The sequence below is a fragment of the Ovis canadensis genome, chromosome 9 (assembly GCF_042477335.2).
Source record: "Ovis canadensis isolate MfBH-ARS-UI-01 breed Bighorn chromosome 9, ARS-UI_OviCan_v2, whole genome shotgun sequence".
NCBI lineage: Eukaryota > Metazoa > Chordata > Mammalia > Artiodactyla > Bovidae > Ovis > Ovis canadensis.
In genome coordinates, this window is record NC_091253.1 from 104,206,065 (window position 1) to 104,233,655 (window position 27,591).

General features: G+C 44.2%; 1 protein-coding gene across 5 annotated transcripts in view; it reads right to left on the minus strand.

The window, feature by feature from the left end:
* TAF2 (TATA-box binding protein associated factor 2) overlaps nt 1–27,591 on the minus strand; it is a 96,727-nt gene that overhangs the window by 67,234 nt on the left and 1,902 nt on the right. For all 5 annotated transcript variants that reach the window (XM_069600749.1, XM_069600748.1, XM_069600750.1 and 2 more), the window contains exons 3-6: nt 18,043–18,203; nt 5,409–5,527; nt 3,536–3,677; nt 1,705–1,936 (exon numbers count right to left, since the gene is read on the minus strand). In XM_069600749.1, the coding sequence (XP_069456850.1) occupies nt 1,705–1,936; nt 3,536–3,588 (285 nt within the window). In that variant the 5' untranslated portion in view covers nt 3,589–3,677; nt 5,409–5,527; nt 18,043–18,203. The remainder of the gene's footprint in view (nt 1–1,704; nt 1,937–3,535; nt 3,678–5,408; nt 5,528–18,042; nt 18,204–27,591) is intronic.

Genomic DNA, 27,591 nt, shown 5'->3' on the forward strand with positions numbered 1-27,591 from the left:
CTGACCAAAATGATCCAGAAAGGTTTTATGAAGACTAAATCTGAGCTGATCTTTTAGAACTGGACAAAAGTTTGACAGGTATGGACAGAAAAAGAGGACATTGCAAATGGAGTCAAAGACGGGAAAATACGGTTTGGCTGGAAAAAATATAAGTAAACTATGTTGAACAAACATAAATAGAAAAGAAATTAGGAAAAAGCTAGAAAGGACTGCTGCTGTTGCTGCTAAGTCACTTTGGTCATGTCCGACTCTGTGTGGCCCCATAGACAGCAGCCCACCAGGCTCCCCCGTCCCTGGGACTCTCCAGGCAAGAACACTGGAGTGGGTTGCCATTTCCTTCTCCAATGCATGAAAGTGAAAAGTCAAAGTGAAGTCGCTCAGTCGTGTCCGACTTAGCGACCCCATGGACTGCAGCCCACCAGGCTCCTCTGTCCATGGGATTCTCCAGGCACGAGCACTGGAGTGAGATGCCATTGCCTTCTCCCTAGAAAGGACTATTAGGGTCAAATTCTAGATGCTCTTGAAAGCCATGCTAAAGAGATCTGATGACTGCAGGATGTGGAGGCAAGGAAAGCTTTTAACATACAATAAAAAACTACTCTTCTAGCAACATTATGAAAGGACAGACTAGACTGCCTAAGTGGAGGGTGAGCGAGCGTGGATCACCAGTGCTCAGGGCCCAGCTGCACCGCGATGAGCACTCTCGCTGGTACACAAAGAAAACAGAAAATACTATTCATCAAAAAAAGACTCACTCTTAAACAAAACTACATGATAGCAAACCTACTGGTAATACAAGAGAAACTTTACTTGAGAGAGAAAGACTAAGTCACAGGCTGTAAGTATTAAAGAAAAATATTTCTTGACTGACATTTACGTTTCTCCCATCCGATGGCTCAGTGGGAAACCAAAAATTCTTCCAAAATACGAACCAGGTACTAATCAAATTTTTATTTTAAAGTGGGTCATTTACCAAAAAATGGTAAAATTCACTGCATCTTATCAGTGAATACACGTTTAAGAGTCACTGTTAAGATACCAAAAGCAAACCATTCATAAAGTATCTTGAATATTTTCCATGAGTGATTTTATAAACCTTGTCAATTAAGGGATTCATTCAAATATTACTTTAAACCTACACAGAGACTATGAGGGTCAATAACAAATGAATCACTTTATACCCAAGAGAAACGTGATGCTTAAGGAGGCCTAACAGCATGACAGGGCTTATCAACTGGTCCCTGATTTACGATCAGACATGCGGAGGGAACTGGAGGAAACCTCAGTGAGCTCACTGACCCGGGCTCCAGTCCTGCCTGCCTTAACCTTTCTCTTCCCTCTACATATGCTGAAGTTAGAATAAATCTTGCTTTTTAATTCTGAAACTGCAATATTTCAGGTTCTGGAGAGGGAACTAGAACATTCATAAACTCAAAGTAGTTCTACAACAGAATCAGTTAGAGAAATTGACCAATATTCTAACCAAGTTACTTGAAGCTCTTTTGGAACACTAAGCCCTCTGATGAAAAAAATACGAAAATTTAAAGAGTTTATATCATTACACATTTCAGATTAAAAAACCTTCTCTCTAGTGAGAGTTCTCGTAGCTGAAAAAAGAATTAAGAAAACCTTGGTATTTTATTCGTATTCTCCCAATCAGGCTTGAAAGAGTAGGAGAGGAGGGAGCAAGAAGCCACAGTCTACCTCGTGCATATATGGATCTACGAGGATTTCAAAAGGTCCAATGGCCAAGGCGATGTTGGACGCAGATGTTGGAATGGTGAGCATGTAATGGAAGGTCTTCTTCCTCATGTCATGGGTGTACACGGTCTCCACCAAGTCTCCATTGGAGACCGCCACCATGGCAGCATCCACTGTGAACTCTAACTTCCATGTGCATAACTCAGAGTATGAATCAACACATGGGAACCAAAATCTAGAAAAAAGATCAACAGTACAGAAAATGTTGAAAATGTAAACTACATTGTTCTTCCCACATATAAGTTATTTCAACATTTACAGAATGCAGACAAAAAATTTCTTTTAGATCTCTGCACACTAATGCTTTCTACTGAGCAATGTGAAAAAACATGATTAACGACACAGCCCTGTCTCCAAATATTACTTGGCAATATTAATAAAATATATCATGTGGTACCTCCAGTTTAAACCCTGAAAAGAAGTAACCAAATCTGAGTTTCTGATGTTTTAATTACAAATAATTTTTACTTGTATGTTTAGTTTTTATGTAGCATTCATTTTTAGGATTGAAAAATGCTTACAATAAAGTTTTAAAAAATACAATATTCAGAATCTATTCTATACATCAGGAAACTGCTTCTCTGGAATATGTGATGCACTGTATAAATTCAAACAGTGCTGATAAAGCCAGACATTAAATTTCTAGTCAATGTTCTACTCAGATTAGGTTTTACTGTGTACCAGGGTCTGTACTTGTTACTGAAATACAAAGAAGGATAAGACAATATCCCTGGCTTGGAGGAGTTAACAGTCTGAAGAGAAAACAAAGAGAATATTTCAGTAACGTGGTTAAATACAGAGCTACAAGAATGAACTACAATTACATGGAACAATAAATGTCCATCTCACTACCACAGTTATACAAGAAAGGCAGATACAAAGAGCATGATACATATGCTTCCACTTAATAAAGTTCAAAACCAGGTGCAACTAATCCATGGCATTCTGGAGCTCAGGATGGAGGTCACTGCTCAGGCTATCAGGAGAAGTAGTGAGTGCAAGTGGGCAGACGCGGTGACCCTGCAACGCTGATAATGCTACAGTTCTTTTTCTCTACGTGAGTGTGAATTACAGGAATCTGTTCACTTTGAAAAGGTACCAAACTTTCTATTTACAATTCATTACTTTTCCGTACGCTGTTTCACTTCAACACAAAAGTTTGAAGAGTAAAAGAGCAGTGACGGCCTCAGAAGAGCAGGCTGAAGAGGAGCCCGGGGGGAGGACAGGGCTGAGGAGGGGCCCGGGGGAGGACAGGGCTGAGGAGGGGCCCGGGGGAGGACAGGGCTGAGGAGGGGCCCGGGGGAGGACAGGGCTGAGGAGGGGCCCAGGGGAGGACAGGGCTGAGGAGGGGCCCGGGGGAGGGGGTCCAGCAGGGAGCACCGTGCTGCATGCACACACACACACACAGAGAGGAGTGGGGGGAGGACAGGGCTGAGGAGGGGCCCGGGGGAGGACAGGGCTGAGGAGGGGCCCGGGGGAGGACAGGGCTGAGGAGGGACCCGGGGGAGGACAGGGCTGAGGAGGGGCCCGGGGAGGGGGTCCAGCAGGGAGCACCGTGCTGCATGCACACACACACACAGAGAAGAGTGGGGGGAGGACAGGGCTGAGGAGGAGCGGGGGCGGGGGGGGGGGGTGGGGCAGGGCCCAGCAGGGGGCGCGGCCCAGGCCCACACCCACATCCAATATGGAGCACCCGTGCTGCATGTACACACACAGAGAGAAACACAGCTGAGAACATGGAGTCAGCTGCGATGCCTAAGAGCGCGTACTCTACCTTGTGGAGTTCTGATACCCACAAGAGAACACATGGGCACCTCTCTCTGCCATGCTTCCCTCTACACTGGGTACCACGAAATGCAGACCTCCTTTTGGCTGATCCAAAGAAAAATTGATGTGTATCTTTAGGACCTTTAACTCTGCAACAAATAAGCACATACACAGACATATAAGTACATATCAGGTCACAGTAGTCGATGTCACAGGGGTAAAGACTAACACGGAACATGAAGTGGGAACCAAAGGCTGAGTGTGACCTAGAAACACCACACTGTCTAACCCAGTGCAGGCGGTTACCATCTCTCTGCCTACAGGAGCTCGGCAACCTGCTTCTCCTGGTGTCCTCAGTGCGAGCAGGAAGGCGCTCAGGCCTGTCCGACTCCGTGCAACCCCAGGGACTACAGTCCACGGAATTCTCCAGGGCAGAATCCTGGAGTGGGTGGCCTTTCCCTTCTCCAGGGGATCTTCCCAACCCAGGGACGGAAGCCAGGTCTCCCGCACTGCAGGCGGGTTCTTCACCAGCTGAGCCCCCAGGGATTGGTGTCCTTATCTCCACTCAGTTCTAGTTGCTACTAGCTGTGGGCTCTCAAAACATAGATCATACCATATTCTCCTCTCAACATTTCTGACAGTGCTATACTGCCAAAAGAAAAAAGTTCAAAACTACCACCTAGGACACTTACGGTCTTCCAGACCCCATTCAAAACTCACTTTTCAGGTCTGTCCACTTACTATGCTCCCACAAACCCTGCTAATCCTGCCTGTGGCTTTGAGGATTAGGAGCAGGGAGTGGAGTAGGTGGGAAGGGGACCCAAGAATTTACATTACGCAGCATTAGCCATTATGCTTTATTTCTAAGCAACAAATATGCACTGCATTCCCGAGACTGGGCTTCATAGGTGGCTCAGTGGTAAAGAATCTGCCTGCCAGGGCAGGAGACGCAGAAGACTCGGGTTCAGTCCTTGGGTCTGGAAGCTCCCCTGGAGAAGGAAACAGGCAACTCACTCCAGTACTCTTGCTTTGAAAGTCCCATGGACAGAGGAGCCTGGTGGGCCTCCGTCCATGGGTTGTAAAGAGTCAGACACAACTGAACACACACATACACGTATCCATCATTCACAAGATTAAAAAAAAATGTTGCTTTTAATTTCCCCCAGAACATGACAACAATATGGACTTTTTCCAGTCCCTGAAAATACAATGACCTTCCATGCCTTTCCCCTAAATCAGGCAATATCTCTAAAAATATAAACTCCTCTCCCCACCATACACACACACACAAACTATCCAAAAAAGGCAAAAACAAAACAGAGTACTTTACGTCCTTATTTTGATTAATCTTATACAGCAAAATAAAGGTAGGCAGAGAGGTATAATAATTAAAACAGCTGTAACTTTATACAGGAAAAGAAAGAATTAGAAATAATACGAGTGTGCAGAGTGGGTGCTAGAAACCCCAGGTTCTAGCCTTGGCTCCGCTCCTTATCAGTCACATTTAGCAGGTCACTTCCTCTCTTTAGACTTCAGACTGCTCTTCTGCGAAAGGAAGAAACTGAATAAGATGATTTTTTAGGATCCTTCCTCTTACAAAACTCTGTAATTCTAAACTGACTTAATATCATATGGGTTTTCTTCCATTTGTTTTTTTAAAATTACTTTCACTTTAAAAACTACATTGAAATGAGTTGCTTTTTGTCACAGCACTTGATTGCTGTTTTCCTATTAGCCAGTTATCTTTATCAAAAAAAAGCTTCCAACTCCTGTGTATCTCAGCTGGTTGTAACTTAAATACCATGAACTTTCATGAAAAGCTCTTAGTTACTGAATCCACCATGATCTAACTGTACAGTCGAATGTTCTGGACACTTTACCATCGACGTGTTTCCACAGCTCTGATGGAACCTTAATGCATAGCTCCCCATTCCCTGCGTCAGGATCCACAGCGCTAACCGCAGCCGCGTAAGCATTGGAGAAGTAATTGAGATTTCTCCTGGGGAGAGGGGAAAGAAGAGAGAAAGCCAGGCTTAGCAATAAGACACACATTTCACCAAATGTTTTCTTAAATACTTGGCACCAGTTGTTTGTAAGCATTATATCATCTTCCATAAATCACAGGAACACTTTCAAGCCAAGTTCACCATGGATTTATTGCCCAAGACAAAACTTATGCAAGAAGGCCAACCCAGTCGACCCTAAAGGAATCAGCCCTGAATAGTCACTGAAAGGGCTGATGCTGAAGCTCCAACACTTCGGCCACCTGATGCAAAGAGCTGACTCACTGGAAAAGACTCTGGTGCTGAGAAAGATTGTGGGCAGGAGGAGAAGGGGACGACAGAGGAAGAGATGGCTGGATGGCATCACCGACTCGATGGTCGTGAGTCTGAGTGAGCTCCGGGAGCTGGTGATGGACAGGAGGCCCGGATGCTGCGGTCCACGGGGTGGCAAAGAGCCGGGCAGAACTGAGTGAACAGCAGCAGAGAGTGCAGGGGCACACAGCCTGTTAGCAGAGTCTGTCCACCGACGCTATGTGTTTATTATGACTGTCACATCCTTCATTAAGCCACTACAGTTCCCTGATGCAAATGTAAAGAACACAGGCAGAACTGAAAAAATAATTATTCTCTATCTGGCAAAAATGTGAATGGATTCAACAAGCTTTATAATCTGACAGAAATTCAAGATGTTTAAAATGAGTCAGGATTAATTCCTCAGAATATACCACTGCTCCTCCTCATGCCACAGTGCACGACAACGTAAGCTCTAGGAAGGAGGGACGTTCATGTGGTTCACTGTTATAAGCTCCATGAAGGAGGGAACATTCGTGTGGTTCACTGTTACATCCCCTAAATGCCAGGGACTTTCAATAGGCAGGCTTAGTAGCTCAGCCGTGTCCCACTCTTTGCAACCCCACAGCCCACCAGGCTCCTCTGTCCATGGGATTCTCCAGACTAGAATAACTCGAGTGGGTTGCCATGCCCTCCTCCAGGGGGTCTTCCCGACCCAGGGATCAAATCCGTGTCTCCTGGGGTGCAGGTGGGTTCTCTCCCACGGAGCCACTGTTCACTGGGTGCGTGGCCTTACTTCCCACTGGATGAAAGCCATAAACTGAAGACTTGTGGAAACATGAAAACACTGTTCTCATCTGATTTTCTAATTTTTTTCCATAAAGTAACTCATATACATGCATATTCACACACACACAAGTCACATTTCCTCACTGCAATCAGTGAGAGTAACACAGAGGAAATGTAACAAAGGGCAAGGAACGGCAAGAGCAAGGAAGCAAGGTCAGACACGACCTTGTGAGGAACACTGCTGTGGCCTGCACGCCAGTCGTCCTGCCCTGAGATGACTCCACCAAGCAGTCGGGGACACCTCACTAACTGAACGAAGCTTTAACCCGGTTAAAAGACAAGTTTCACGTACTCTACAGAACGACCGTAGGGAAAGCAAATCAGGAGGAGCCGTTGAGGAAAGCGTTACACTCCCACAGCCTCAGCACGGCAGAGGCCACGCCTCCCGCACCTGCTGCTCTCCGCTGACCAGGAAGGAGGTCACGCCAGCCACGGCTTCCAAAGCTACGGAGTACAAGGCTCTGAAAGTGGGCAAGCCGACTTCTCGGGACTTCTACCACTGCCTTTCTGTTAGATAGATATGTGAAATAAAGGGCATAAAAACTCCAGGACCATCTTTTCTCTTTTAATTATCATACAGTAAAAGTAACTCTCTCCCTTTGGTGTGTAATTCTGTGAATGTCAGCGTGTGTGGCCACTACCACGAGTGGGATACAGGACAGCTCCGCCATCCCCCGGAGTTCCCTGTGCCAAACACATGGAATGCTAAGGATGTATTTTTGAGGCTGGCTTTCATCTCACTCAGTATGTCTTTGAAACTCATCTAAGGTGGACACGTACCACCAGTCTGTCCCGTATTATAATGAACAGTATTCCACTGTAGAGACTGTACCACAGATTGTTTATTGTTTATTGACTCATCCACTGAAAGACAGCTAGGTTCTTTCCAGCTTTTGGCTATTAGGAATAAAACTGCTACAAACAACTGTGTATCCGTTTTTATGTGAATTTAATTTTCATTTCTGCAGTACAAACAGGCAAGTGTGGGACTGCTGAGTCACATGGCAACTATAAGTTCAGCTTTATAAGAGTCTGCTGAGCTGTTTTCCAGAACAGCTGTACCATTCTGCGTCCCCATCAGCAGTACAAGACAGTGCCAGGAGCCCTGCATCCTTACTAGCACTTAGCTAACACACTCTGCTAGTTAAAGACTACTTCGGACATCTACAGGTTGTAACTTCTCTTCAATAAAATTTCAAAATCACAAAATCTGAAAGCCAGTTATTTGTGAAATTTAAAAATAAAAAAACTCATTGTTACAAAAAAGCTATATTTAAACATTATATATTAAATCACTTTTTTTTTAATGGAAAATTATTCTCACTTGATCTCATTTCCTGAGAAGAGGTAAAGTGGTCCAAATAAAATGGTGAGTCACTATAAATGGAATCTGTTGGAAAGCCAGTTTTGAGGAATAATCTTCTCGTGGCTTGGATTTTACTATTTCCTTTCATAATACAAACCAAACATGTTTCCTTTCATAACAACCCAATAAAAACCAAAAATTACAAGGCAAGATTATAGTAAGCGTCTTCAATTTCCAGAATGATAATGGCTGTACAATACTAACACACCCCTGACCTGTAACCACCACAGTGCCAATCCCCAGGCTTCCTTAGGGAAACAAGGCTTAAAGAGGAGTGACGCTATAGAGGATACTGAAGAACAAGCACATTAGGGTAAAATCAAAAGAATTTTCTCCAAGAACCAATTATAAATATCTACACTGAATTAAAATAATCTGTTCTTTGTCAAGAACATGTACTTTTAAAAACTGAATGTGCAGATTCTGCAAAACTTAAGATTCAACTGTTTGTAAACCTTATCTCCATTAAAAAAAAAATTCATGAAAGCAAAATATATCACATCAGCAAAGTGTATATGCTCTAAGTATTCAGCTTCATGAATTTTCACAAAACCAACAGAAGCAGCAATGTGAGCAAGGGCCGAGCCTTTCAGCAGCCCCCAAAGCCCTCCTGTCCTCACTAGCCGGGCCCTGCTTCTCACCGGCGGGGGAACCCAGCGCTCTGCCGACAGTGGGGCAGGCCAGCAACTCCACACACCTTCCCGTGGGTGGCCTGTTCTATCCGACGTCACATTTGTGAAACCCATCCACGTCTCTGCACTTAACTGCCAGTCCCTCAGTCTCGTTGTTTTTAGAGCCCCAACAGGGAGTCTCCCGTTCCAGTGCGGACCGGTCTTCAGGTTCTTTGCGGCTCTGACGATTACGACGCTGTTGAGAGCACTGCTGTGCTTTCCTCGTGGCGGACAAGCTGGGCATGTGCACGCCAAGTGGGACTCTTCATTCACAGAGCACAAACACTTTTGATCTCAGTTTACATTTCTATTAACTGTGTCTGAAAAGTAATTTCGCTATATTCTTGTCAACATTCAATGTTCTCGTCTGTCCTTAGTTTTGACAGTTCACAGACAAAATAAAAGACTGACAGAAAAATTCATTTTCCAGAAACAGAACCAATATCAAAATTAATAAAAGTGAGGGACGTTCCTGGTGGTCCGGTGGTTAAGACTTCACGCTACCCATGCAGGGGGCACAGGTCTGACCCCTGGTCAGGACACTAAGATCCTGAACGCTGCATGGCACAACCGAAAAATAAAATGCCTCCTTAAAAATGATCGAAAGAACATCTGATATGATGCCATGAAATAAGGTTGCTCAGAGATAACTCTACTGGAACAAGCTTTTCTATGAAAAGGCCTAGGGGATTCCACTGATAACAAGTTAAAACCTGAGTGAATTTAAAGTGGCTACACAAGAAATGTCCTATATCATGATGGTGTGGTCACTGACCTAGAACCAGACGTCCTGGAGTGTGAAGTCAAATGGGCCTTAGGAAGCATCACTCACTATGAACAAAGACAGTGGGGGTGACAGAACTCCAGCTGTTATCTCAAGCCCTAAAAGACGATGTTGTTGAAGTGTTGCACTCGACACGTCAGCAAATTTGGGAAACTCCACAGTGGCCACAGAACTAGAAAAGACCAGTTTTCATTTCAATCCCCGAAAAAGGCAATGTCAAAGAACGTTCAAACTGCTGTATAGTTGCGCTCACCTCATGTGCCAGCAAAGTTATGCTCAAAATCCTCCAAGTTAAGCTTCAGTAGTGTGTGAACCAAGAACTTTCAGATGTATAAGCTGGGTTTCAAACAGGCAGAAGAAGCAAAGATTCAAATTGCCTACATTGGATGGATCATAGAAAAAGCAAGAGAATTCCAGAAAACACTGATTCTGCTTCATTGATTATTCAAAAGCCTTTGTGTGGATCACACAAATTCTGGAAAATTCTTAGAGACAGGAATATCAGACTATCACAGCTATCTCCTGAGAAACCTGTATGCAGGTCAAGAAGCAACAATTAGAATCAGCAGACTGGTTCAAAACTGGGAAACGAGTATGACAAGGCTGTATATGGTCACCCTGCTTATTTAACTTATATGCAGAGTTTATCATGAGAAATGTTGGGCTGGATGAAGCACAATTTGCATGACACCACTCTAATGGCAGAAAGCAAAGAGCCTCTTGATGATGGTGAAAGAGAAGAGTAGAAAAACTGGCTTGAGAAATGTCTACTTAGTTCTTTGGCCCATTTTTTGATTGGGTCGTTTATTTTTCTGGAATTGAGTTGCATAAGTTGCTTGTATATTTTTGAGATTAGTTGTTTGTCAGTTGTTTCACTTGCTATTATTTTCTCCCATTCAGAAGGCTGTCTTTTCACCTTGCTTATATTTTCCTTTGTTGTGCAGAAGCTTTTAATTTTAATTAGATCCCATTTGTTTATTTTTGCTTTTATTTCCAGAATTCTGGGAGGTGGATCATAGAGGATCCTGCTGTGATTTATGTCAGAGAGTGTTTTGCCTATGTTCTCCTCTAGGAGTTTTATAGTTTCTGGTCTTACATTTAGATCTTTAATCCATTTTGAGTTTATTTTCGTGTGCGGTGTTAGAAAGTGATCTAGTTTCATTCTTTTACAAGCGGTTGACCAGTTTTCCCAGCACCACTTGTTAAAGAGACTGTCTTTATTCCATTGTATATTCTTGCCTACTTTGTCAAAGATAAGGTGTCCATAGGTGTGTGGATTTATCTCTGGGCTTTCTATTTTGTTCCATTGATCTATATTTCTGTCTTTGTGCCAGTACCATACTGTCTTGATGACTGTGGCTTTGTAGTAGAGCCTGAAGTCAGGCAAGTTGATTCCTCCAGTTCCATTCTCCTTTCTCAAGATTGCTTTGGCTATTCGAGGTTTTTTGTATTTCCATACAAATCTTGAAATTATTTGTTCTAGTTCTGTGAAAAATATCGCTGATAGCTTGATAGGATTGCATTGAATTTATAAATTGCTTTGGGTAGTATACTCATTTTCACTATATTGATTCTTCCGATCCATGAACATGGTATATTTCTCCATCTATTAGTGTCCTCTTTGATTTCTTTCATCAGTGTTTTATAGTTTTCTATATATAGGTCTTTAGTTTCTTTAGGTAGATATATTCCTAAGTATTTTATTCTTTTCGTTGCAATGGTGAATGGAATTGTTTCCTTAATTTATCTTTCTATTTTCTCATTATTAGTGTATAGGAATGCAAGAGATTTCTGTGTGTTGATTTTATATCCTGCAACTTTACTATATTCATTGATTAGCTCTGGTAATTTTCTGGTGGAGTCTTTAGGGTTTTCTATGTAGAGCATCATGTCATCTGCAAACAGTGAGAGTTTTACTTCTTCTTTTCCAATGTGGATTCATTTCTTTTTCTGCTCTGATTGCTGTGCCCCAAACTTCCAGAACTATGTTGAATAGTAGTGGTGAAAGTGGGCACCCTTGTCTTGTTCCTGACTTTAGGGGAAATGCTTTCAATTTTTCACCATTGAGGATAATGTTTGCTGTGGGTTTGTCATATATAGCTTTTATTATGTTGAGGTATGTTCCTTCTATTCCTGCTTTCTCGAGAGTTTTTATCATAAATGGATGTTGAATTTTGTCAAAGGCCTCCTCTGCATCTATTGAGATAATCATATGGTTTTTATTTTTCAATTTGTTAATGTGGTGAATTACATTGATTGATTTGCGGATATTGAAGAATCCTTGCATCCCTTGGATAAAGCCCACTTGGTCATGATGTATGATCTTTTTAATGTCTTGTTGGATTCTGATTGCTAGAATTTTATTGAGGATTTTTGCATCTATGTTCATCAGTGATACTGGCCTGTAGTTTTCTTTTTTTGTATTATTTTTTGTCAGGTTTTGGTATTAGGGTGATGGTGGCCTCACAGAATGAGTTTGGAAGTTTACCTTCCTCTACAATTTTCTGGAAGAGTTTGAGTAGGATAGGTGTTAGCTCTTCTCGAAATTTTTGGTAGAATTCAGCTGTGAAGCCGTCTGGACCTGGGTTTTTGTTTGCTGGAAGATTTCTGATTACAGTTTCAACTTCTGTGCCTGTGATGGGTCTGTTAAGATTTTCTATTTCTTTCTGGTTTAGTTTTGGAAAGTTGTACTTTTCTAAGAATTTGTCCATTTCTTCCACGTTGTCCATTTTATTGGCATATAATTGCTGATAGTAGTCTCTTATGATCCTTTGTATTTCTGTGTTGTCTGTTGTGATCTCTCCATTTTCATTTCTAATTTTATTGATTTGATTTTTCTCTCTTTGCTTCTTGATGAGTCTGGCTAAGAAGACATACAGATGGCTAACAAACACATGAAAAGATGCTCAACATCACTCATTATTAGAGAAATGCAAATCAAAACCACAATGAGGTATCATTTCACACCAGTCAGAATGTCTGCGGTCCAAAAATCTGCAAGCAATAAATGCTGGAGAGGGTGTGGAGAAAAGGGAACCCTCCTACACTGTTGGTGGGAATGCAAACTAGTACAACCACTGTGGAAAACAATGTGGAGATTCCTTAAAAAATTGCAAATAGAACTACCTTATGACCCAGCAATCCCACTGCTGGGCATACACACCGAGGAAACTAGAATTGAAAGAGACACATGTACCCCAATGTCCATCGCAGCACTGTTTATAATAGCCAGGACATGGAAACAACCTAGATGTCCATCAGCAGATGAATGGATAAGAAAGCTGTGGTACATATACACAATGGAATATTACTCAGCCATTAAAAAGAATATATTTGAATAAGTTCTGATGAGATGGATGAAACTGGAGCCGATTATACAGAGTGAAGTAAGCCAGAAAGAAAAACACCAATACAGTATACTGACACATATATAGGAATTTAGAAAGATGGCAATGACGACCCTGTATGCAAGACAGCAAAAGAGACACAGATGTGTAGAGCGGACTTTTGGACTCAGAGGGAGAGGGAGAGGGTGGGATGATTTGGGAGAATGGCATTGAAACATGTATAGTATCATGTAAGAATCGAATCACCAGTCTATGTCCGATGCAGGATACAGCATGCTTGGGGCTGGTGCACGGGGATGACCCAGAGGGATGTTGTGGGGAGGGAGGTGGGAGGGGGGTTCATGTTTGGGATCGCATGTACACCCGTGGTGGATTCATGTCAATGTATGGCAAAACCAATACAGTATTATAAAGTAAAATAAAGTAAAAATACAAAGCTAAAAAACAAAACAAAACAACAACAAAAAAAGAAAAACTGGCTTGAAACTCAACATTCAGGAAATTAAGATCATGGCATCCGGCCCCATCACTTCATGGCAAGCAGAAGGGGGAAAAAGTGGAAGCAGTGACAAATTTTACTTTCTTTGGCTCTAAAATCACTGAAGCCATGAAATTAAAAGACGCTTGCTCCTTGGAAGGAAAGCTATGGCAAACCTAGATAGCATATTAGAAAGCAGAGACATCACTTAGCTGACAAAGGTCTGTAAAGTCAAAGCTATGGCTTTTCCAGTAGTCATGTACCGATGTGAGAGTTGTCCATAAAGAAGCATGAATGCCGAAGAAGTGATGCTTTCGAACTGGGGTGCTGAAGAAGACTCTTGATTCCCCTGGACTGCAAGGAGATAAAATCAATCACTCCTAAAGGAAATTAACCCTGAACATTCACTGCAAGCACTCTTGCTGAAGCTAAAGGTCCAATACTTTGGCCACCTGATGTGAAGAAGTGACTCATTGGAAAAGATCCTGATGCTGGGGCAAACTAAAGACAAAAGGAGGAGGTGGCAGAGACTAAGATGGTTAGATGTATCATCAATTCAATGGACAAGAATCTGAGCAAACTCCGGGAAATAGCAGAGGATGGAGGAGCCTGGTGTCCCTGAGGTCGCAAAGAGTTGGACACAACTTAGCAACTGAACAATTTGAGAAGCCTAATGAATGTCAAGTCACTAGAAACACTGAGTATAGATAAGAACAAAATGGTTCTGCTGCTGTGCGTGTGTGATTACAGAAGTCCAAATAAGAAGAACCCTATTTAGTTACAGGGTTACCACATGTAAGAAAACACAAGGCCAAACGAAAGCATTCGTGAACGGCAGAGGGGACGGTTCGCCGCCTTGCCAACAGCTTTCCATGAGGAATGACCGAGAGCACTGAGCGGCGACAGACTGGGAAAGAGAAAACTTACAGGAAAACAATTGTTAATTAGGACAAGTTTCTGAACATTACAGCAAAACAGACGAACTCAATGTAATAAACAACTTTCTAACATCCAGAAATAATGAAAGGGGCGCTTTAAAAAACAGTGAGCTCAACAGAAGGTGGAACAGTATAGGGAAAAATTCCTCTTGAAGTTTTGACTAAACAAACCCCAAAGTTCTCTCCACTATGACAACTTAATTCCAAGCAATACTCCTACAACAACTGACAGTGAGGCACTGTGGATGAGTTAAAATATAAAACTATCCGTATTACCTAACCATAAATAATCAATAAAGGAATCAACCACTTCCACCATATGATATCAGCAAAACAGCAACACTTAAAATCTCTCTACACAGATGTCTATATCAAAATACAGGGCTGAAAAAACATACACAGGACCTAGAGAATCTAAAAAACGGAATTAAAATATCAATTCTCATCAGTTTAGAATCGGCTTCAGCCGCTCAGTCGTCACTTCTGTCTGCAGTCAGCTTGGGAATTGGCTTCAGCCGCTCGGCCGTCACCTCTCTCTGCTGAGTCAGCTTTGTTTCTACTGTCACTCCTCAGTGGAAATGAAGACAGGAGACAGGAACTAAACTGATTCCTGAAACTTAGGGAAGTGGAGACTTTTCGAGAGAAATGAACAAACTGTTCTCAAGGTAGCAAAGCCTGCCTGTGGAAGGGGAGGGTCAAGGAGGGGACATGTCAGCCACTGCAGGCTGCGCATACACAGAAACAGTCTCTGGCAAAAATCCACATTTCCCTTTTCTAAGAAGACAGAAACGCAGCAAACAAAAGCAAAGAAAAGCCGCCAAAGAGACACAGCATCCATGGGAGCAAACCACATCTACAGTATAAGTTCAAATAGAAAATGTATTTGGAGAAACTTCAAAGGCTTATTTTCCTGGCAGACAATAAGCCAGAGAGAGACAGAGGGGGAGAAGTCTTACATGTTACATAACCAACAGGGTTTCTAGTTGCTAGGACAGGTAATTTAACGTGTCAGCTAACGTTTACTTGGATAAACTAGGAAGAAATGCCTTTTAATCTCTTATCTAAATGCTTCCCTCCCTTATATCCCCCCTGCAGTTCAAAAGCGCTACATCTCAATCAAGGTAAGCATACTCTTGCCATTAAAAATAGAAGGGTTTGGCACCTTAACTGTAAAACAAACGAGAAGAAAATGTGATGAAGTAGCATATTACTTCTCTGAACTTCAGGACATTCTGGTATGTACTCAAGATCAAGTTTAACCACTGAGTTTTAAGTTTGATTTTCAATTTCAAATCTACTCTATTCAATTTCTGCTTCAGCTTTAGTAGAAATTGTATTGCTTCATTCAACAATGAGAGTTACTCTGGAAACAAGAGAGGTAGTGTAAGTATCTAGGAACATGCTAAAGATCTTAACTACCTGTCATTCCCAAAGTCGTCTTTAAAAATCAATAACATCATCACAAGAGATCGTTTTCACACCTTAACTACCTGTGAACAAAGTCTTCTTTAAGAATAAATATCATCAATAAATAAATATCATTACAAGAGATCATTTTCACATCTTAACTGCTAAGCGATGTTTCTTCTGAACCACTGGTGTGCTTCTGTCCTGTTTTAGAAATCTTACGAACAATAGCATTTCCCTCTTTCACATGGTAACCAGGAATCTCAAAACCAAACCTACAGTTCTCCTCTAGTAACTTAGGTGTGGTACACACCATCCTATACTTTTCTCACTCTTCATGCTAATTTCATTAGCTACTTTAAAAAACTACTGTCGAATAAAATTCTAAAACCAATCTCAAACCCTGTTTTGAACAAGTCAGAGAATAAACAAACACCAACAAAAACAACTGGCGTCTCTCTTAAAAAGTAAACAGGGTTCTAGACCCAGGCAGGAAAGCAGGGGCTGCCCTGAGTACTTAAGTGACCGCGGCTAAGAGTGGTGGTGCCACTGAAAAGATTAAAATGTATTCTATCCTTTCCAATCTCCCAACTGAACCTTTGAAAATACTCTCCTTTACAACTCCCTTTTCTTTCTTTATCATACTAAAAGTGATGAGGCATCTTCCCTATCACTGGAGAGAAGTTTTGGGGGATATCATCATCTCAAAATTAACCAAGTAAAGCTCGCTTCCTCGACAGATCTGGAGCCCACTGCTCCTACCACTGCGTTGTCAGAGTTTCTTCTTTGAAACCTGAGCAGCAACAGCTGGTACAGCAGCTGTGCAAACACCGTGCTCTGTGCCCAGCAGATGGAGGAGCTTCTCACCCATCACCAAGTGCAGAGACCTACACTCGGCTCAGTTCTCTGTACCAGCCTACAGGGGAAAGGGACTGAAGAGATGGTCCACACGTGGTGCACGCCCTCTGCTGCACACCTGAAACACGGCCCTGCATGCCGACTGCAGGAGCCCGCTCTTCCTGTGGAAACCACCAAGAGAGCATCTCAGGGGGAGCCTGCTGCAGCGGCCTCCAGTGCTCTCCGCGTCCTACCGTTCTTCAAGAACCCTGGCTGGATGGGAGGACAGGAGGCCTGGGATCCTGGTCTGCATCCCTGGGGTGATTCATTCACTCACTCGCTCTATAAATCTCTGCTGAATGCCAGGTGGTGTGCCAGCCTCTGAGGAGACAGCAAGGCACAAGGCAGGTCTGCAGTCTGACCCTTGCTCGTGTGGAGCTCACTGGAAAGCAGTGCATTCAGACAATGCAACCAGCAACTGGCACAGAGTGTAACTGATGTTACGGTGTGGGAAGCACAGGATAAAGCTCAGGTTCCTAGCTGGTCAGTTAGATGGATCTATGAGGCCTTTCTACTTCACAAGGGGTGACGAGCACCACACGGGACGATGGGTTTGGAGAAGCTGTGCGACGCTGCACAAGGTGTGAAGAAAGGTAGCACGCAGATGCTCTCCACCTCTACACTAGTTAAAATAGCACCGCGACTAAAAGGAGCTTGTAATTTATTAAAAAACAAGAGTTTATAGTTTAGGGCACTCTACCCCCAAATACTGAGAATCAAAGAAATGATACAATGCATGCCATCAATGCATGTTATCAAAACTTTGAGGAAACAACTGCCTTCAAATGTACTTGACAGCATTTAAACTAGCACACACCTTACTGGCGCACAATCAAGTAAAATGTTAAAAAGAGCCATAAGAATAATAAGCAATCCTATTTTCCTAAGGAAATAACTCAAAGTAACAGAAAAAAAATCTAGAAAACCAGACAATCCACACTATACTGAGTAAATGGAATACTGCCTGACCATAAAAACAGTAACAAAGTGAAAAAAAAGTATTTAAATGAAAAATGTAGAAGATAACACTGATCATTAAAAATATGTGTCTACTGATAAAATCAGAAGTAGCCTAGACAGATGCAGTAAAGTGAAGGAATTAGGTATTTCAGACTATTTTTATATTTTATAAAGCTGTCAAATATTTCATAGAATAAAGTAGTTTCTGCTCTATAGATTACAGTATCCCCTAATTCACTGAAGATTAATATCTATGAAACAAATTATTTTTAAAAAAACAAAAGTAGAAAACTGGCTAAGAAAATTTATTTTAAGTTCTCTGATAAAGGAAAATTAATAACTTACTATGTTGACCAGAGCCAGTAAAATTTCTTGAATCAAATGGGCAAAGTGGCAGAAGCAACAGAAGTTATATAATTGCAGAAAATAAATTGGGAACCAGAGTCTAATAATAATCTAAGAGAACTATGATGAGAATATTGATCCTTTAAGAAACATCAACGTTCACAAGCATGTGACTCACTGTTTCGATTCACTGTGACAAACTTCCAAAGTTGGATCGTTATAAATAAAGGCAGCTTCTAAGTCATTGATCCTCACTCGGTATATTCTACATTGCTTGCTGTTCAACTTGATTCTGTTTAAGTTTGCAACTGTGGGAAATATAGTCAGTTCCACGAATCCCTGTAAAGAGAAGGAATAATAATTTCATTATAATTAATACTGGTATGCTTTACAACATATTTCTTTGATTTCTACTTATACACATACTACACTCAGAGACAGAATCTCAAACAGGCACACACACACACACACGTGCTCTGACTTCACCTCAAGTGCGGTTGTCTGAGTGACTAAATGGGTGTGAATTCTGACTTTATCATCCTGGTGTTTCACATTCACTATCAGTGAAAATAAAACCAGATGCTAGAAAAAAAGAGTAAAATGACTCAAATGTAAGAATTTCATATATAATATAAATTTCTCATATATAAGAACTTATTGACAGACTAGAACCCAAACAGGGAGGAAGGGGAAAAAAAAAATCCAAGAGCAAAGAGAGACTCAAAATCAGTTCAGGGAGTAAAAGAAAACTGCCCCTGGGGACCTCCCTGGTGGTCCAGAGGTTAAGAATCCACCTCCCACTGCAGGGGACTCCGGTTCAATCCCTGGCCGCGGAACCGAGACCCTACACACCACAGGACAACGAGGTCCCGCGGAACCGAGACCCTACACACCACAGGACAACGAGGTCCCGCGGAACCGAGACCCTACACACCACAGGACAACGAGGTCCCGCGGAACCGAGACCCTACACACCACAGGACAACGAGGTCCCGCGGAACCGAGACCCTACACACCACAGGACAACGAGGTCCCGCGGAACCGAGACCCTACACACCACAGGACAACGAGGTCCCGCGGAACCGAGACCCTACACACCACAGGACAACAAGGTCCAAGAGCCCCAACCACTGAGAGCACACACTCTGCAGCCCCCGAACCACAACAAGCAGCCCGGCACCGCAACTCCGCGTGCCCCATCTGAGACCCGACGGGGCCAAGGATCAGTGAATGTTGTTTATAAAAAAGAAAAAAAACAGCCCCTCAAAACAGGGTAAAAACTATACCACCAAAGCTAACAAGTATGCATCTCTGCTCATGGGAGGTAAATCGGGACACGTGAGGCAGCAAGAGTTACAAGAAATTCAGGCAAGGAGGAAAAAGTCAGCTGCACCTCCAAGAGCGGCAGACACCTCACAGTGCTGGATGATCTTCTACCAAGCAGTCCCAAAGGCCATGCAGTTCCACCACCTCAGCCGGGCGGTGAGCAAGCTATCAAAAGCAGGTACAAAAGACACGAGAGACAGTTACATCCACTGTCCACTACCCTCCTGCTCTGAATCAAATGGGAAAGACAGACCAGTGAAACATGGAATGTGTGTCCAGTGAGTTTAATATTCTGGGTTGAAAACACAAAATATGGAAGGGCACGAAACAGTAACATTTCAAGGGTTGAAAAATCTCAGGAATATCTAAAATAAAACTCATGCAATAACCATAGAGAACAAGATTACAACAATTAATTATAAGGGCTATGATTAGGCACTACTATATGTTACACTGGAATCCCATCATCTCCACTAGCTTTGTTCGTAGTGATGCTTTCTAAGGCCCACTTGACTTCACATTCCAGGATGTCTGGTTCTAGATGAGTGATCATACCACTGTGAGTATCTTGGTCGTGAAGATCTTTTTTGTACAGTTCTTCTGTGTATTCTTGCCGCCTCTTCTTAATATCTTCTGCTTCTGTTAGGTCCATACCATTTCTATCCTTTATCAAGCCCATCTTTGCATGAAATGTTCCCTTGGTATCTCTAATTTTCTTGAAGAGATCTCTACTCTTTTCCATTCTGTTGTTTTCCTCTATTTCTTTGCATTGATCGCTGAGGAAGGCTTTCTTATCTCTCCTTGCTATTCTTTGGAACTCGGCATTCAGATGCAGTTGAACTATTTCAAATCCTGAAAGATGATGCTGTGAAAGTGCTGCAGTCAATATGCCAGCAAATATGCTGGAAAACTCAGCAGTGGCCACAGGACTGGAAAAGGTCAGTTTTCATTCCAATCCCAAAGAAAGGCAATGCCAAAGAATGCTCAAACTACTGCACAATTATACTCATCTCACATGCTAGTAAAGTCATGCTCAAAATTCTCCAAGCCAGGCTTCAGCAATACATGAACCATGAACTCCCTGATGTTCAAGCTGGTTTTAGAAAAGGCAGAGGAACCAGAGATCAAATTGCCAACATCCGCTGGATCATCGAAAAAGCAAGCGACTTCCAGAAAAACATCTACTTCTGCTTTATTGACTATGCCAAAGCCTTTGACTATGTGGATCACAATAAACTGTGGAAGATTCTTCAAGAGACAGGAATACCAGACCACCTGACCTGCCTCTTGAGAAATCTGTATGCAGGTCAGGAAGCAGCAGTTAGAACTGGACATGGAACAACAGACTGGTTCCAAATAGGAAAAGGAATACATTAATGCTATATATTGTCACCCTGCTTATTTAACTTATATGCAGAGTACATCATGAGAAATGCTGGACTGGAAGAAACACAAGCTGGAATCAAGATTGCCAGGAGAAATATCAATAACCTCAGATATACAGATGACACCACCCTTATGGCAGAAAGTGAAGAGGAACTCAAAAGCCTCTTGACGCAAGTCAAAGAGGAGAGTGAAAAAGTTGGCTTAAAACTTAGCATTCAGAAAACGAAGATCATGGCATCCGGTCCCATCACTTCATGGGAAATAGATGGGCAAACAGTGGAAACAGTGTCAGACTTTATTTTTTGGGCTCCAAAATCACTGCAGATGGTGACTATAGCCATGAAATTAAAAGACGCTTACTCCTTGGAAGAAAGTTATGACCAACCTAGATAGCATATTCAAAAGCAGAGACATTACTTTGCCAACAAAGGTCCATCTAGTCAAGGCTATGGCTTTTCCTGTGGTCATGTATGGATGTGAGAATTAGACTATGAAAAAAGCTGAGCGCCAAAGAATTGATGCTTTTGAACTGTGGTGTTGGAGAAGACTCTTGAGAGTCCCTTGGCTTGCAGGGAGATCCAACCAGTCCATTCTGAAGATAAGCCCTGGGATTTCTTTGGAAGGACTGATGTTGAAGCTGAAACTCCAATACTCTGGCCACCTCATGTGAAGAGTTGACTCATTGGAAAAGACTCTGATGCTGGGAGGGATTGGGGGCAGGAGGAGAAGGGGACGACCGAGGATGAGATGGCTGGATGGCATCACGGACTCGATGGATGTGAGTCTGAGTGAACTCTGGGAGTTGGTGATGGACAGGGAGGCCTGGCGTGCTGCGATTCATGGGGTCGCAAAGAGTTGGACACGACTGAGCAACTGAACTGAACTGAAACTGTGAGCAATTGTAGAAAGACCTAAATTCCCTTAACTAGCACATCAGCAATCCAATGACCAATCGACGTGAATGACCCTCGATTAGCCTAAAGACTGTAAGCAAAACTAAAATGAAGTTGCTCAGTCGTGTCGGACTCTTTGGGACCCCACTGACTGTAGCCTACCGGGCTCTTCCGTCCATGGGATTTTCCAGGCAAAGGTACTGAAGTGGGTTGCCATTTCCTAAGATAACATCCAAAGTGAACCAGAAAAGATTATGGAAACTGCTGTCAAGAAGTAGTTACATGAGACAGAATAAGCTTTGGCTTTCTAAACTAAGGTTAACAGTAAGGAAACAGTGAATGGAGTACACTTCGTCACGATAGGGAAAGCCCAGCCCCCTTGAGTCATCAGGTCTCTGACACCACCTAGAGCCCTAATCTGCACCTGCCTGCCAGGCACAGACCCACTGACTGGCCTGCAACCCTGTAGCCCCAGCTCTGGCAGCCCCAGCTCCGGCAGCCCCAGCGCCAGCAGGGCAGCCCCAGCTCTGGCAGCCCCAGCTCCGGCAGGGCAGCCCCAGCTCTGGCAGCCCCAGCTCCGGCAGCCCCAGCTCCAGCAGGGCAGCCCCAGCCCTGGCAGCCCCAGCACCAGCAGGGCAGCCCCAGCTCCGGCAGCCCCAGCTGGCGCAGGATGCAGCCTCCAGGGCTGCAAACCGCCCCCTCTTCCTGCTCTCGCTCCTGCCCCAGCACCTCACCGCGACCGTCCGTCCCTCGCACTATTCAACCTTTTCTAAAGCTCCTTTACTTCCCTGCCTTAGCTGAAACATCTCTCGATACCCCTTTGAAAAGAAGCTATAGATTCTTTTATTCAGGCTTTCCTGCAGCACAGGTTGTGAGAGCGAGGGCAGAACGGTGTCCTCGAGTTCCTAACGCCCCAGCTCCACTACTCAGCAGGTGGAAGAGCATGAGCTAAGTCCCTCCAGCTCTCCATACCTCGGTTTCTGGTGGTGGTGGTGGTGTGCGCAGCCATGTCTGACTCTGCAACCCCACGGACTGAGGGCCTGCCAGGTTTGTCTGTCCATGGAATTTTCCAGGCAAGAACACTGCAGAGGGTGCCATGTCCCACCACACAGGAGCTCCCTGACCCAGGGACCGCACCTGCGCCTCTCGCCTCCTGCACTGGCAGGAGGAGTCTGTGCCGCTGGGCTACCTGGGAAGCCCGCACCTCAGTTTCCTCACCTGCAAAACAGGGACAGCGATACTGCCTGCCCTTCGGTTGTGCTGTGACCGAGCGGCTTTAAACAAGGGGAGGCTTAAAATCACGCTGGCATCCAGCGAGAGCTTTTGTTATTCTTCGTAGACTCTGCTTCTTCTCCTATGTGCTCACGCTGCACTGAGCACTGTCATTCCCCGATATGCGCTGGAAGCTCCCACTTTCCCTTTCTGCCTTTCTACCCCATCTCAGCTGCCACGCTGGGCCATGGACGTGGACACAGCTGATCCGGCAGGAACGCTGCTTCTCAGCTCCTGCATTTCCGCTCCTACCATCTTCGCAGCCACTCCGGGACAGCAGTCAAGGTCACACACGGGGAGACACGTCGTCTCTGCTCGGCACAGCCCCAACGCAGACGCTTCACACCCGAGTGTCCGCAATGCCTGCCCTCCTGCCGCCCCCGTGGCCCACTCCTGCTCCTTGGCCTCCTCCAGCCTCTCTCTGAAACCCTCCCTGGCATTCTCAGGGCTGCTGTCTTCCTTGGCCGTCTAAGAGCCTTACCTTGACCCACTCTCCTGCCGACTATCAAGTCTCTCGCTCTCCAGCTACACGCGCCTGTCTCCTCCCCCCGTTTTGAAGTCCCTTCCACTCCTCTGCTAGAAGCCCCGCTCTGTAGTGCTCTCAGAAGCCACGCTCTACTAACTACCTTCTCCTGTAACTACAATCTCTCCTTTCACAGGACTTTCCCCCACGCCTACGAACATGTCAACTCTCTCTTATCTTTCTTTTAAACCTTAACTTCTATGTCACCTCACATAAATTATTTTTTGCCCCTTTCCTGGAGTTAACTATATTTTGGTTCAGAACTGACACTAACCCCTGGAGTCCCGGAACTTTACAACAGTTCACCAGGCAGACTGGAAGTCAGGGTGTGCGTGTGCGTGTGCGTGCGTGTGTGTGTGCGTGTGTGCGTGCGTGCATGTGAGAGGGTTGAGGGGATGCGGAGGGGGGTTGTTTTTGCCAGACAGTGCAGCTTATGCTATCTTAGTCCCCTGACCAGGGATTGAACCTGGGCCCTCGGCAGCAACAATGCTGAGTCCTAACCACTGAACTGCTAGGGAATGCCCCAGGCTGGCGACCTCTGGAGGTCAATTAATCAAGGGGTTAAAGGGGTTCCCACATCTATCTCAGGGTAGGCCTGGTGTTTACTACGCAGTCCAAACATACAGGATACATTTCAGCAACTGGCAAACCTCACAGTCACTCTCTGATGTCTCTGAGTGAGGTCTACAGTGGAAGGACGGAGTGGACACCAACGGGCCACCTTTCCCCCTTCAACACAACCTTCAAGACAACCTGGCACCTCTGGGAATGGCAGAGATCAGCGCCCCCAGAGACGTGGACGACGCCTACTCCCCCTTCATTTAACTCAGCCATCTGGCCAGTGCAAAAGCCAAGCGGGTCTTGCAGAATGATTGTGAACTATCGCAAACTTGCCAACCACAACCACGTTTGCAGAAGTCATACTCCGACTGCAGCAAATCAGCACAGCTCCTGGTAGCAAATATTGCCATGAATTATCAAGCAATTTTTTCCCCGCTCAATTCCCATCAGGAAAAAAAAACAGAAGTAGGCTGTCTTCTAGACATGAGAACCCCGTCACTATCATCCAGTAACTCTCTCAACTTTCTGCTCAGTCAGAAAAGAAGAGCAGGTTCCCGATCCGCCTTACTAGAAAACTCGTGCACGGCAGAGGCTGAGAGTTAAATCTCACGGGCATTCAGGGGACTGTCACATCAACAGAGCTTCCAAGAGTCCAGGGGTCGGAGGCACGTAAAAATAAACCTGAAGTCAAAGTTACTGCACTTTGCACTTCCCACCAAAAGGGGGAAAAAAGAAGGCAGGAAAATTGGGAGGCGTCTTTGCATTCAGAAAGCAATCTATACATTCAGGCATATCGCTTAGTAGGCAATCATTAGGACTTCTGGAATCATCTTCTGGAAGAGGTCCAGAACAAGAGAGAGCTCTGCAGTGGGTCCAGGCTGTGGTCCAAGCGGCCCCACTCGGGCCGTATGACTCAGCGGAGCCAGCAGCACTGGGCTGTGCCCAGCAGACAGGCACGCTGCACTGGCTCTGGCTTTCTCCAGCAGGATGACACTGCACTGCCACTCCGGGGTTTCAGAGCAGACCTGTGACCTCTTCTGCCAGCAACTATTTTTCATGTGCAAAGCAACTGCTGCTTTGCTACGAGACCCTACAGTAGAGACCGGACACATGACCGTGGGCCTTCCAAACACTTCGGGCAGTCTCTGTTAGCCTGAAATGGCCATCATGACCTGAGTGCGCGCAGCAGCTTGGCACCTTTTAATGGAAACACCGCCTCCGGACCAGGCCCAAGCAGGCTCCTAAGGCACAAAAAGCAAACAGCATGCGCCACTGACTCAGAACCCAAAGAGACTTGCTCCTGTCGAATCTCCACTTCCCCTCAATCCACACCCATGACCTCATGGACAGTTCCCCATGTTTAATAACAAGACAAAACACAAGCCTGAATTATGAATAAGTCTGTACAGCATGCTAGCACAGTTGAAAATGGATGGTAACTGCCATCAGAACTCACTGAAGTGTAGTCCTGAAACAGCAGAAGAAAACCCTGCTGTGGGCAGGACGCCAGCAAACAGAATAGACAGTACGGTGTTTACAGAAGCAGAAATGGACCAAGTCCATGTCTGCAGGGGTCCAGGGGCGGCTGCTAGGTTGGCCAGCTGGCTAGGACTGTGTAAAGAACAAGACTAAGAGACTGAAAATAAGAGGGTGATGGGAAAAGGAAGTGTACACATGAATTTCTCAGAGTAGGTATAATATGAAAATATTATCACATAAATGACCAACAGAGGCATCCTCAGAGACTGTGGAGGAGGCCCTCAAAAATCAACTGGCAAGATTATCTATCCAGCAGATGTCCACAGACTCTTTCCCTAGCTACTCTAACACACAAAGATGTCCTGGTGGCAAGAACGGAGGCTACACAGGAATCCAACAACGTGCTCTGCCCTCAACAAAGCCTGATCTGGTCACCATCAATGCTGAGTGCCCGCCTCCCCAGAGCAGAGGATCAAAATAAGTTTCTAGCAAGGCATCTTCCCAGGAAGGATCAGTTAGTCACTCAGCAGGAAAATGACTACATTAGACAGCTGGTATCGTAGAGGGGAGACAGTAATTTATCCTTATAAAAACACATACTCTAGATTTTCCTTCCCTGTTAATACAATTTACTTCCAAAAAGCCATCCATGTCAACATACTATCTCATACACACTTCCATGTGTATAGAAAAGTGTGGCAGAATTTACACATAAATTTTACATGTAAAATCAATTTTGTCCTCTCATCCAGAAGTGGCCAACCTGATCAACTGCTGAAGGCTTAGCTACAGCACCAACTGAGACCTCCAACAGGAGGCCATCCTAAACCAGTGGCCGCTATAGTAACATTAGGTCATCTCTGCATAGCCAAACAGACCTGGGAGCCAAGGGGCAAAAGCGGGAGTGACTATACTCATTACTGCTTCAAAAAGCCACTGAAAGGATTTTGCTTCCTGTCTTGAAGACTTCAGGTTCGGGGCGTTCAGAAGCCTAGTGGCCAAAGGAGGAACGCATCCACCAGGGCACGGAGCCACGGCTTTATTAAATTGGAAGCTGAGACTAAACCACTTCAGGCTCCTCATGCCACTGAACCAACAGGCACAGAAAGGGGTCACTGTCCTGGCTGAAAGACTAGCAGCAACTGAGATTCTGTTACACAACAGAAGCAAGAATTCCATTTGCAATTCAGGGGGTTCAATGGAAGGCCTCTGAGGTCCTCTTGACAAATACCCCTAATCAATGGAAAACTGCAACAACCCAAATGAAGTCAAAAGCAGCAAGGATGCAAAATGAAGGTCTATGACAGACCAAAAGAAATGCTGTCAAAAGGAAAGAGAAAAACGGAATAGGTGGAAGAAAGCTGTGTACATCAATTCTGACCTTGATATCAACTGAAGAAAGCAAAGGCTATAGTAACTAATTTTCACATTCTTTTACCCATCTTTCTTCCATTACAGGCGATAGCTAATATTTCAGGTGGGAAAAATGCTGAAACTGCCATTTCTTCACACAAATGGATAACTTCAGGGATCAGCAAACTTTTTCTTAAAGGGCCAGAGACTAAATAGATATTACAGGCCTCACAGTTTCACAGCTATTCCACTTTGCCATTGTAGCTCCAAAGCAGCCTTAGACAGTTTATAAATAAATGGGTGTAGCTGTGTTCAAATAAAACTTTACTTACAAAAGCAGGTAGTTAGCTAATGCCACAACATAACTAATGTTACAATAGCTGATGGGACTTCCTTAAGCCGGGAACACTGTCATCTAAACAGAAGTGTTGAGAGGATGATCTGGGGGCAAAAGGGGTTAGACTGTTATAGATATCTTCCTTTTGCCCTTCCTAATCTGCCCTCTAACCCTACTTTCTATCCAAGAAGATGCATTAACTGGGCACTAGCCTCCGGCTGCTGGTCAGGGTGGTCAAACGAGAGGCACAAAGAGGAAATAGAAAATAGAAGAAAAGGGAGCTCTGCAGATTCATAACCCTGGGTCTTAGGCTATCAACGGCATTTCTAGAACAAATATATCAATCCACATAGATATTTGCATATATATCATATATGGATATATATATGCATTATTTATCAACCCATAGGGATATAACAGTCCACACATCTAAACTGGCCAGGGGACAGGGGGCGGGGAGAGGGGCAATTACTAGGTTTCAAACACCTTTATCTAGAACTTTACTACAAAGCAATGCCAGGGAAACAAGGTCAGGCAAAAATTAGAAAAACAAAAGCAGCCTCTGAACAGTCAAGTTAATAAGTCAGTTTGTCTATC